This window comes from Artemia sp. Qi Xiang Cuo, chromosome 5 (genome assembly GCF_049724085.1).
Source record: "Artemia sp. Qi Xiang Cuo chromosome 5, ASM4972408v1, whole genome shotgun sequence".
NCBI classification, from domain to species: domain Eukaryota; kingdom Metazoa; phylum Arthropoda; class Branchiopoda; order Anostraca; family Artemiidae; genus Artemia; species Artemia sp. Qi Xiang Cuo.
This window is the reverse complement of record NC_142798.1, coordinates 79,644,692-79,657,450: the sequence shown is the minus strand read 5'-3', so window position 1 is coordinate 79,657,450 and position 12,759 is coordinate 79,644,692. Positions and strand designations below refer to the sequence as shown.

Here is a 12,759-nt window from a genome sequence, read left to right as displayed (position 1 = left end):
GTTATGCTGAAATGACAAAAATATGAAAGAAATCAGCCTGCATAAAGGTGATAGGATCACAAACAAACATAAAAAAAAAAAAAATAACAGTGGGATAACATATATGATTCATAATATTTGCCCAAATGCAATATAGGACCAGTGAAAATTATATGTGCTGCAAGTGTGCTGACATGACAAAAGTATTATAGAAGCCAAGCTACATGATGGTGAAAGGATCATAAACAAACATAAAGAAAAATCAGTGGGAAGGCACACATTATTATAAGTATTAGCACAAACTATAATGTATGACCAGTTGATATTATGGGGGTTACAAGTATAATGACACGACAAGAATATAATGTAAATCAGACAACATGAAGGTGACAGAATCACAAGCAAACATAAAGAAATATTAGTGGGAAGAGACATATCATCCAAACTATTGGCACAAAGTGTAATATGGTACCAGTCTAAATTATGTGAGGACAGTAAAGAATAATAGAGGAATATTTTAAGAACAGCAAGTAAATCCCTACAAAAACAATGCAATATATTATAAGAAAATAAATATAAATCCATCACTTTAATTTTTCTACATTTGCAGCACATAAATCAATTTCACTCTGATTATTAAACTTAACCACTCTTCCAGATTGGGTTTTATACAGGATATCACCTTTACTGGCCCATACATTACGTAAGCCAAGCTTTGACTTGGCATATGAAAGAAGTTGTAAACGTTGTTTTGTAAGTGTCTCAGAAAATAGAATCCCTGATCCTTTCAAATCCTTCTTTTGTCTGAGAAGCAGTTGACGAACTCGTAAGTTGCAAAATTCAACAACTATGGGTCTGGCTTTTGCAGATGGTTTACCAATTCTTTTGGCTGATACAACATCAGACTAAATAATTGGTATGCCAGGAAACTTCCCAGCACATAGTGACAGGAATTGACTTTCAGTGTTTTCAATGGAGGTCTCCTCTTTCACCCCAAAGACAATATTTTGGTTGATCAAAGCCTGCTGTTCAAAACGGTCATTTAATCTTGCCAGGTTGGACTGGATAGGCTGGAAAGAGTTTTTAAGGTCTATCATGGATGACTCTAAAGTAGCCAATGTAGATTCAACAGAAAATATGCGTCTGTTATAGCTTTCAAGAGTTTTATCCACTAGATTACTAGGATCTATGTTGAGGCCAGCACTCACATCCTGCTTGATTGCATTCAGCTTATCTGAAAAGATAGTGACATTATGTTGCATGTATGTCTGTTCCTCTTTAATTTTAACCACTGCCTCATCTACCTGGGAAGAGATCTTAGCCAATACAAGGTCATCAAGTGACCCTTTCACGGAAGATTTAAGGTTGTCAGGTTGTAGTGAATCTGCTAGCATTTTATGTTTGATTTTTATGATATTTATGTGGTTAGTGAGCATGAGTAGTTGCTCTGAAACAGATTCTGATCCAGAGAATTGGATTGAGCTGTCAGACCTTAGTACACGAGGTGAGTTGAGTTGACTTTTCATTTCTTATCTGAAGTAAACGACAAAACAGGAACAGAATAAGCAGTGGTATAAGACAGTTTGAGCAGAAGGTAGGATATAGTCCACAATGAAGTAACAAACTACAAATACCAAAGCAGGGGATTGTGAAATTTGAAGAATAGAAAGCAATCAGCAAAAAACATCAAGCATCAACAGTAGCAGTGGCATAAACCCAAGGATTGGTTACTGTAGTCAAATTACAAGTTAAAATTGGTAGCCTATAGGTCTCACCTGATGACTTCCCTCTTACACCCCAGGGGTGGGGGCTGCTATGTGTGCCTGCCTTTACCCACTGGTAGGCAGGCAGAACCAGTACTTCAGGAGGCTTAAAGTGTTGCTGGTTATGCCAGAAAACCTCAAATTCTGATCTGATCTGATACCCACGTCTTTTCAATTTTCAAATTTTTTTCCAAAAGAAAGTGCCAAAATATGTTGGAAATGTTTGTTGTGAGGGTTATTGAGTTTGTTTAAGGAGGGACGCCAGTCCAAAGCCGTTTTGGCCGATTCGAGCCCTTTTCCTGGTCGGCAAAAAGGCTCAAACACAAAGGTATCAGATTTCACACATACTTGAGTAAACAAACTCGAAGAGGGTGACTTCCAGGGGTTCCTTACGCTTTCACTATTAGTTACATTTTATGATAGATATGTTCACGGAGTGTAATAGGTAGGCGATTGAATTAGGTGATTGAATGGTTAGGCGATTAAATAAGGTGATTAATTATGGAATAAAATGGCTTTGGAAAACGACAAATGAATTACTAAATGTATACATCTATGATCCTACGCATGTCTTCTAATCCTGTCTGGCTTAAGCTTATCAGCTTATCTGAATTTGTGCCCTAAGGCATACCTGACTTAGGAATTCTCCTCTTTTTGATTAAAACCAGTATATCCCGTCTCTATTATGCCTATATTTGAAAAATCAACTAAATTTGTATTCTTACACTGGCAAAAACGGTTCTTGGTAGAAAAGATATAAAAATAGCAAATAATGAATCATGATTCTGGCAGGATGAGAGCTGGGGTAGCCTATCCAAGTAATTTTAATATCTTTCTTAACCAAATCATAAATATTCGAAATTAATGCCACTGATCCAAAGCCCATTAACCGTATAATGCACATAGGCCCTCGCCCATCCCCTCCCCCAAAACCTAAAATTAGGCACCTTGTCGCATGTCGCTCGATAAATCCAGATAAAAATACTAAATTTTGGTGACGGTTTCGGCCCTGCGGGCCGAAAATTTGTCCATGATTTTTAACCGAAGTGGTTTGCCCCCCCCCCCCCTGAAAAAGCTGAAATGATGGGCCTGGAACTATCAAATATTATTGACTAGTTATAATTGATACAATAGATATGGAACGTATAATAGAACTGGGGACTAATTACAATATAACTGGCTCAATATTATTCAAGGAACTACCACATAAGCTATGGCAGTTCCTTGTAGGCTACTAGCATTCATTAGAGGACCTAAAATAAACAAATAAACTCACATGTGGCCAATCACGAGCTTCTCGTAATTTTCGAGAAGATACGGCAGGTCAACAATCCAGCGCGAACCTTTGAGCAGTTCCGATTGTAGATTTCGTCCAGAAGTGATAGTTTTCATCGGCTCAATTAGTTCGGTAGGGGGGTTTGCAAAACTTGAACTTGATCCTTTTCCAAAACTTGACTCTTTTGGAATTGAGTCTAACACCAAATGCTGGAACAAATACTTAGGTAAACTCGCCCTACCTCTTGCACGGTAGGCTAATTTCAATTTTTCACGATGGTCCTTAACATTTGGCAAACCCAACCCACGCTTATTTCTCTTTTTCACCATAGTTGTCAAACTTGATAGTTGAATTCACAATTTCCCAGTACATCCAACTTATTCGCACAATTTGTCGAATGTCCAACTCTCAAGCTAACGCTTTCAAATTATACACACCAAATAAATCATTTCAAGAGCTAAAGCTTCACTAAATCAAAGTCCAACTGACCGCTTTTGAACAAAAGGAAGCGCTAACCCCCTCAGCATAATTTATGCACCCACATCCGTTTGATTCAAAGTATTTTAGGGTCTTTGTCGGGTGATAAGCAATTTAAAACGTTGGTATGTAAAGTATTTGAAGGGACTGGAGTCAGCAAGTGTTTTTTATAAAAATATGCTGCTACCGCTTCAATAGAATATTTTCCGCTGCATTTTTAAGTCCCAATTACGACAATATTGACTGCAGCGATCTTGCAGGCAAACCCAAAATAGGTTTTCGAGTTTTTTGGGATTTCAGGAAAAATAGGTGTCGGCTTTAGCATTTTGCTAAATCAAAATGTTCACCTGATTCTGTTCTTTTAGAAAAGACTGAGACCGCCTAACTGCCTCAACTATTAATGTCAGACAAACTCAAAACACTTACTATGGGAGAGATAGGAAGGTCGCTTCAAGTATGGTCGCCCCTTAATATTTTTTTGGGGCTTGGTGTCAAATATATACTTGAAATTTGGTTTAATTCATTGAATTGTCCTACATATTCTTTTTTTTTTTTGGGGGGGGGGGAGGGTCTCCTAAAATCGTTTTTTAGTGTTTTTTTTTTTTTTTTTTTTTTTTTGTGTTTGTAGAGTCTTAGAAAGGTTGAAATGCACTATATTGAAAATACTTTTCTTCTCTTTTTTTTTAGTATTTGTGTCATTTCTGCTTTTCCCCTGTTTTTTGTCCTGGCCATAGAGCCTTACGGGGATTCTATGCTGAAGTGTTTTTGTCGTAAATTTATTGATTGAATAAATTGATAATTGATTGAATTGAAATAAATTGAATAAATATGTGGAGTAATTACCTTCTACTAACACTAAAAAAGAAAATAGAAGCTAGAAGAACCTCACAACATAGAACTTTCCAATGGCAATAAAGGAAATGTTTATTACAAGACAAGTCTCTCAAGGTGCAGTTATTTCCAGGTAACTACTGCTTTATTAAAGCACTATTCCCGAGCAACAAGAGATACAAACTGCTAAGCAACTGCGAGTCAAAATTCAATAGCCTATATTTCACACTTATCGCAACCAATTGTTGATAAAGTATGATATAGGGACTAATATATGAGCCGAAATATATGCTTTTTAGATCTTGTTTACTTGTTTTGTTTAATTAGCTATCCGAATACGTTAGGCGAATAAAAATTATAATTGATGCTATTTGACACATTTTGATACCATAACAATGAACAATAAATAACTAATAGCTGCTGGTCAATAGATAGTAAATGGATTGATTAATAATTAATTAACTAAAAACATAGTTTATCTTACGGAAGTGAAGAGTTAAGTTGAAACTTCAAACGAACAAAAATTATTGCTTCGCCAATTGCACAAAAGGATATCTACAAAACTAGCTCAAACAAACTAATTCGTGAAGTTTTCCAGTGTTCTTAGAATTCTAAAACCTAGTACTCTACTGAAAAAACAAAACCGATCCAAAAACGATGTTCCTTCAACAGAATAGATCCCAGGTATGTGAAGTCTTCAACCACATCTACTCGGTTGCTTCCGATGTTGACTTCCTTTGCAGTAGAACGGGACGTGGGCGGCTCAAGGAGCGTAACTTTGGTTTACTGCCAGTTGATCTTCAGTCCAACTTCCGAGGCTTCTTCTGAGACCACCTGAAGAGCTTTGGTTACCTTTTCGACAGTGTTTGCAACTAGCGCTATGTCGTCGGCGAAGTCAGCATCAAAGAGTAGCCGGACTCCGAACTGAAGACCAAACTGAAGGAGATTCGTCGTGCTGGTCATAATATGGTCTATGATGCAGTTGAAAAGCTTGGTAGCGGCGGCGCAACCTTGCCGGACATCAGTCTCCACTGAGAATGTGGGACTGAGTCTTTCATTGACTTGCACACAGCTTTCTGTATCCTCATACAGCTTTTGAAAAAGAGAGCAATATTTCTTGGGTAGACCCGTGGTTCTTAGTATCAGCCAAAGTGAACGGCGATCAACAGAATCGAAGGCAGTCTTAAAGTCCACGAATGCGATGTACGCTTTTCGGTGGAACTCTCGCGTCTTCTCGATCAACTGGTGCAGAGTGAAAATATGCTCCGTCGTCGACCTGCCAGGCATGAATCCGGCTTGCTGGACTCATCTCTTTTTACGAAAAAAGGTGGAACACCTGTCCAGGAGTGACATGGAGAAGAGTTTTCCAGGAACGGAGAGAAGCATGATCCCACGATAGTTGGAGCAGATTTGACGGTTGAACTTACGTTTCCAGAGCGGCAATATGATGCCAGCACGCCCGTCATTCGGTAGGCTTTCCGTCGTCCATACAGCTAAGAAGATTAGCTTGAGCCACAGAATCATCGCTGCACCCCCGTACTTGAGGAGTTCCGTGGAAATACCACAAACGCCGGGGGCTCGATTAATATTTAACCGTTTTACAGCATTTTGGATCTCAGAGGTGGTAAACGGTTGTGATAAGAGGACGGAAGTAGCCTCGGGTGTGGCCAGGGCTGCTTGAATCAGATCTTGGTCGGGATGAGCAACTGCCTTGGCATTCAGAAGCATTGGCCTGCATCGTCATCCAGCATACTTCCTTCAGCATACAAAACACGGCTCACAGTGGAAGTCTTCCCTTCCGTCAGCTCGCGGAGGTGTTTGTAAAGGGAGCAGGTATATCCTTTCCTTGAAGCATCTTCAAGATTGCTGGCTTTCTTGTCAACAAAGGTCTTCCTATCACTGTGCTGTAGGCTATTGCGCAGCCATTGAGTCGTCTGTACTCTGGCATATTCTTTGCTAAGCGGGCCTTCCCGGCGCAGCTCGATCACAGACAGAGTCTCTTGGGATATCCAGGGTTTATTCTTGTGTCTGCTGCAGCCAATGGTACTGCCAGCAGAATCAAGTAGAAGGATTTCCATGCTACTTCAGGGTCGTCCAAAACTTTAAGGCAGCTAAACAGGTTAGAGATATCGAGAGCATACTTCTGTTGCATCTCACATGTAGCCAGACTACTCAGATCGAGCTTGGGAGACCGTCTTTCTTGTAGTTGTGCTCTCAGGCGTAGCCTCAGTGTGGCAACTACCATCCAATGGTCTGTGTTTCCAAGCTCGGCCGACCTGTAAGTCTGGCAATTTGTTATTGACGAGCGCCAGTGACCCGAGATCATAACATAATCGATCATCTTCTTTGTCTGGCCGTCGTTACTATACCAAGTGTATTTGTGTATATCTCGTCTCTGAAAGAGCGTGTTTGATATGACCAGATTATGCATATTGCAGAGCTGGAGGAGTCTTTGTCCGTTGTCATTCAGTGAATCCGGAGTCAAAGAGCCGAGAACACTTCTCCACACGCCCTCCCTATCATTTACCGTCGCGTTAAGGTCTCCCAGAAGAGTGACGCTGTCGTGGGGTGGGACTCTAGACAGGGTCGCTGAGAGCTCCGCATAGAACTAATCCTTCACTTCCGCAGGACCTGGATTGGTGGGATCATAGCATATAATAATTGTCCACTTTCTATGCTTGTGCTGGAGCTGAGCCATTAGTATTATATCTGAAATTTGGTTATAGGATAGAAGACATCTCTTGGCTCTGGCGTTCAGCGCGAGGCCTACACCATTTGTCTTGCTTTTTGGGTCACCAGACCAGATCAGGTGATATCCTTCACCAATATCCTCGGACTCTCTTCCGACAAGGCGGGTTTCCGTAAGACCAACCACAGCTACATTGAAGCGTTTTAGCTCATAGGCAAGCATTGATTTAGCTCTAGGAAATGATAGAGACAATTTAATAATAGAAAATGGTGTCAATAGTTGTTAGTGAAGTCCTCTAACAATTTGGATCGTTGCATTGTTAAGGGAAATTATGCTGATGACCGCTGGTTGCAAATGGAAAATTTTTATATTTTCTTAGAGTCAACAAATAGTTATTGTAACTATCGAGAAGACACTGTTAATACTACCTAGACTTAGCAAACTTTATAAACAGGAAAAAGTTTTCCGAAAAGAAAAGCAATAGCTTGAATCTCACATCAAAGTTCTTGTGATAAAGAACAGACCAACATTCTTTCCTCCGACCTCGTCATCTTCAATTAATGATTTTAGAAAGTTTGGGAAGGACCAACAACTTTTCATTACCCTTGTGACCCAAAACACAGATAAAAACTTAAAGCATCACGTTTTCTTTATTTATGCTGCTTTATCACAAGCAAATTGATATGCGTACCAGTTCACAATTGTCAAAACAATATCGTTGACTAATGAAAAGCCATGTTTCTCGAACAAATTATTTATATTTTCACCTTGTACTCATCAAATAGAACGAATGATCCTAGAAAATTATTTTTGAGGGGCCTAACTACTTTTTCAATAACCTTTGTGACCCCTCATACATATCAAAATTTTAAAACGTCACTTTTATTTGTTCATATTCCATCATCACAGTAATAATAATTTCACGTTCCAGCTATTCCTTCTTTTTTCAAACATTTTTCTAGTTTCTAAGAGATCATTTATTGAAGCTCGCTTGGAGGAAGCCCAAATCATATTTAGTTTCTAAATAAGCTTTGGATTTTATGAAGGTAATTAAGGACTGTAATATCCTGGCTACAACCGTGCTCTGCTTTTAGAAATGGGGAGCCGCAACATTATTCTTGGATAGCAACTGTAATATGACTCCAGGTGGTGAAAGGAAACAATTATAAAAGAAATTACATTCACCTGGTATAAAACTTTGTAATACAATTAAAATCCCCCTAGAATAGTAAAATTTTCTCAGGCATAGAGATTAAGGGATTAAGATCCCTCAAGAATGTAGCTTGGGAGGGACGTTTTGCCTAAGAAAAACACTTAGGGCTCTGCTCTGAAATTTTCCGAAAAGTCTTTTGAAGTATTTTTCCAGCAGGTATGAGCACGCCATGGAGAAATCTAAATGCCACACCTATACCCAAAGATATCTATCAGAATATGCCCATAGAAATTTGGGGAAAAGATATCAAAGTGTAGGTAGTTTTGTATAAAAACACTGTTTTCTAGCCCTTAACTCCCTTTCGCTAAAATCCTTTAGAGAAATAATATCCTTTTCCTGAAGGTACGCTTCCAATATTTTTTAAAGACCTCTGTAAAGCTCTTTTCAGTGAATTTAGGCTTGAAAACTCATTATAATAATTACCCCCCCCCCCCCCCCGAGAAAAAAATGAATGTATATGCTGAAAAAAATAAAATGAAAAAATGGAACAAATCTGAATAAAAAAATCAAAACAGGTGTGGGAAAAAAGGAAGAATAAAAAGTCGATGATGAAGAAGAAAGACAACAAATGAAAAACGAAAATTCAAATAGCCATCCCCCCTGCATAAAAAACAAAAACTTAACTGTTTAAAAACAAACATTTTCAGATTCTAATCGGAATGATATCTTTCTGACCTTTGGTGCAACTACTTATTACTGGGTTTTTGGTCACTCAACCTCTTTAATATTTTCTGAAAAATGTTTGCTGAAACAACCAGTGGCGTAATTTCACCACGTTCTGGGGGGGGGGCAAAGTTGGAGCCAATTTTCCCAAATCAAGTGAAAGTGACAGTAAAAACTGAAATATGACTGATATTACAATAAAGGCAAAAATATACTAACGAAAACTGACGTGTTTCTCTGGATACTTGAATTATATAGGCTTATCTTTATTTTGACAAGATTTTTTGCAGAAACTAAATTTCAGCTCGGGGGCAAGCTGTGGTGTGGTGAGGGCAAACTTGGGTCTGGAGGGATCACCTGGTATAAAACCCCTTGCCTCATAGCAAATTAGGTCCCTGGAAACAACTAAAGATAAAGAGGTTCTATAGAGATATATACGTAGGCTATGGAAATATATTTAAACTTTCCCAAAATGTTTTCATTAGATTGATGTACAAGTATCGTTTTCTTGGGCCCTAATCATGATGAGCCTATTGAAGCATCATTAGCAAAATAGTTTTTTTTTTTTTTATTAATTAGATGTTTACTGAATACGATTCATTGATGAATGATTGACTAAATGAATGATTTTCTGAATGAGAAAATGGTGTTGGGGGTAATTTTGATTTGTTTTTATTTTTCAATGAAAATACAAAAGAAGGTGTTTTTAAATGAAAGATACTTTTCAAAATCTAATTAGAAAATAAAAAAGAAACGCTGATGAGAAACAGACAAGTAATGGCTTACTAATTGTATCTACAGCTTCAATGCAGTATCCCCAATTCTATGTAAAATGAAATAAAATGTTATAGTAAATGAAATGTAATTGTAAGTAAAGTGAAATGAAATATAAGTAAAAGAAAACGTGGAACCAGTTGATAAACGGACATAAGTTTTAATAAGACAGTGAACAATGTAAAGAAAGTACAAAAATTTCGGCTTCACATCTGGAAGACTTTATCAACGAGAAAAAAAGGAAGAAAACAAAACTAGCTTAAAAGCTAAATCGTACAAAAAAAGCGCTGCCATGCCCGTAGTTCCAAGGCACTGCATTTGCGGAATACAGCGATTTTGCAGAGTACAGGCGACTTATTACTAAGCTTTTTGCGAAAAACCGAAATCCGCACGTAATGAATTTCTTCGACACATGCGAGAAAAAGTGCTCAGTGATGCAATGATAGCTGATCGTTCAATTTCTTCTGGGCTGTAGTCTGTATGTTACCATTATTTTGCTTCTTCATAGTAACAATAAAAGTTTAATACCGGCAAGTCGATTGAAGCTCATCTTCTGTATAATAAGATAAAGGTAGTTGCAATTATCCTGCGTATTACGTACGATTTTTCAAGTATTTTTATGTATTTTTTTCCGCAAAATAAATGAGTTTGAGATGCACTTTTTATCAAATCGCAGCATTTGGTAACATAGGGATAGGTTACTATTAGGAGTTGCCAACTTTCAGAAATAATATACACCAAGTTGAATGTGCCAAACATGGCAAAAGAGTGCCAAGCGTGGCTGAATTATGCAAACTGTTGTGGGTACTGTGCCACACATGGCTGAACTATGCCGCGCGCGGCAGAACTGTGTAGAACACGTGCCATTTTGATATCTATAGCAGGTAGCAGAAAGTAGGTGACACCTTGGGCTACTATTGGGATCAAATGCAAAATATACCTGATTCTTCTTTCTAGCTTGAATGGACTATTGGTTGCAGATGTGAACTTATCCAATTTGGATATTCATCAATGTGACCAGCCTGTCAGTGTCAGTGGGAGGCTAACTGTAACGGATGCTGTCCCCGCCTTTGTTGGGACACACAAATGTCACTTGGAAACTACTGAGGTAAGATCCCTTCTTATGTTTTGGTTGCTTTGCCAAAAGGCATTTTAAGACCTACTTGAATAGCATTAATTGACCTCTTTTTGGGATATCGCCAGGAAACATTCTTCTATAATATTTGAAGTATGTTGATTCTGATCATCACTCTCATTTTTGTCAAGATCCTTTTTGGCTTGGGATATAATTGAATTGCTAACTATGAAAGGAAGCATGTAAGAAAAATCTAAATATTACAGGAGAAAAAGATACATTTCTAACGATAATTCAAATTGAAAATGAACAGAATATACACTAATTTAGGTTTGCTTAGCCAAGATTACTTGTGAAGGTAATGGTGACAACCCTCTGGCTGCCTACCTCTATCTTAAAAAGTTTTAGTACACAAAAACGTGGAAGTTTTAGTTTTTTAACCATGCTTACACTTATCTAGAAAGAAAAATTGTAATCATGGCACCGCCTTTTTGCATTTTTGTTTCAGATTTTACGCTGGAAAAATCCTGATAGTGTCCTTGTATACCCATTCAATGCCCATTCTCATACCCATTCAATACCTATTCACATTAGGGTACCTTTTTACCGCAGAATAACTTTTTTATGTTAGCCAGTGACTATAGGATGGGACCTGGCCGATGTTTCTGTTCAATTAAATATAAAAAAATGAATTTTCTTAAGGAAATGGAAGATTGAAATTGAATCTTAAAACTGGCATTAATCAACTTACATAAGATATTAAATTTAAAATGGGTGCTTCTAATGAAAAAAAGTATAAAAAAAGAAGAGAAAATTAACACAAGCGAGTGTGCTTATGCCCCCCCCCTTCCCTCCCAAGAGGCTGGAATAGTGTTTTTAGCTTTTAAAAAAGCATATTGTTCAAATAAAAAGGTTTTTTTGGTCAATTGATGTTTCAACGCATTTGAAAGGAATTGTTTTACAAGGCAGAAAACATTGACAGAAATAAGATTCTATTTTTTATGATTTTTTAATAGTAAAACTCAATTAGATCTCAAAACTTTTGTATCTAGGAAATGTTACTTATTAAAACCAAATTAGATTTCTCAAACATTTTATGTTGATCCTTTTATCGCAAATGAGTATTGTTTTGCATATGGTTTGGAACCCTACTCAGATTAATGTCTGCTTGTTTTGAGTTTGACTTATTTTAATTTCTGTTTGCTTTGGGTTTCATTTATTCATGGATACTGATTTGCGGTAGTTGTATGCTTGGTAGATTATTTTTATTCTTTTTTTCATTTTTGGTTTAATGGAGTTCTTTACTTTTTTTTTAAAACTCATTTTGTGCAAAAAGTTTTTTTGATTAATTTTTGTTCGTTTTATATTGACATGGTCTTTTTCAGAGAGAAAGCCTGAGTCTCTTCTGAAGTTAAGCAACCATCCCTTGCACAAGAACCTTAAATACTCCCTGGACATAACTTACATCCCTTGCCCCTAATCTCTGGGGTTTGTTTCAGCCTCAAAAGCCTGGTTATATGATATTTAGACTATTTAGAATAGAATGGCTATCTCAAAATTTCTATTAGACGCATTTCGGGACGATACGACGTGTGTGTAGGGTGGAGGGGGTAGCTGCCCTCTGGTGACTTTGACTCTTAAAAAGGGCACTAGAGTGTCTGATTACCAATCCAATGAGCTCCCTCCAAAGTTTATATGACCACAGTTTCTATAAAAACCCTATATGTCCCCAAGGCGTAACTGACAGCCTTGTCCTTAGGGCTGGGGGGATTTGTTATCTTCAAAGACATAATTTCCAGCCCGTTCTGATGGGCTGAAAAAAATAGTTATATCAAAATTTGCCCTCTGATCACTTTCGACTAATAAAAAAGGCACTAGTCTCTCAATTTCCAATCGAATGAGCCCTTTTTGAAGCAGCTACGACAAAACCTTCTATAAAAGAAAAGCCCTGTCTTCAAAAAGAACCCTTTTTGAAGCTTTTACGACAACACTTTCTATAAAAAAAATTATATGCCCCCC

General features: G+C 37.6%; 1 protein-coding gene and 1 long non-coding RNA gene across 2 annotated transcripts in view; one reads left to right on the top strand and one right to left on the bottom strand.

Annotated features, from left to right (window-relative positions):
• LOC148952582 (uncharacterized) overlaps positions 1 to 1,917 on the bottom strand; it is an 85,159-nt gene extending 83,242 nt beyond the window's left edge. The window contains exon 1 of the long non-coding RNA XR_016141815.1: positions 1,755 to 1,917. This is a non-coding gene — a long non-coding RNA (uncharacterized LOC148952582). The remainder of the gene's footprint in view (positions 1 to 1,754) is intronic.
• The window catches only part of LOC148952579 (putative G protein-coupled receptor CG31760), a 578,976-nt gene that overhangs the window by 51,322 nt on the left and 514,895 nt on the right, over positions 1 to 12,759 (top strand). Inside the window, exon 3 of the mRNA XM_089089961.1 lies at positions 10,623 to 10,773. Coding sequence (XP_088946087.1) covers positions 10,623 to 10,773 — 151 coding nt within the window. The remainder of the gene's footprint in view (positions 1 to 10,622; positions 10,774 to 12,759) is intronic.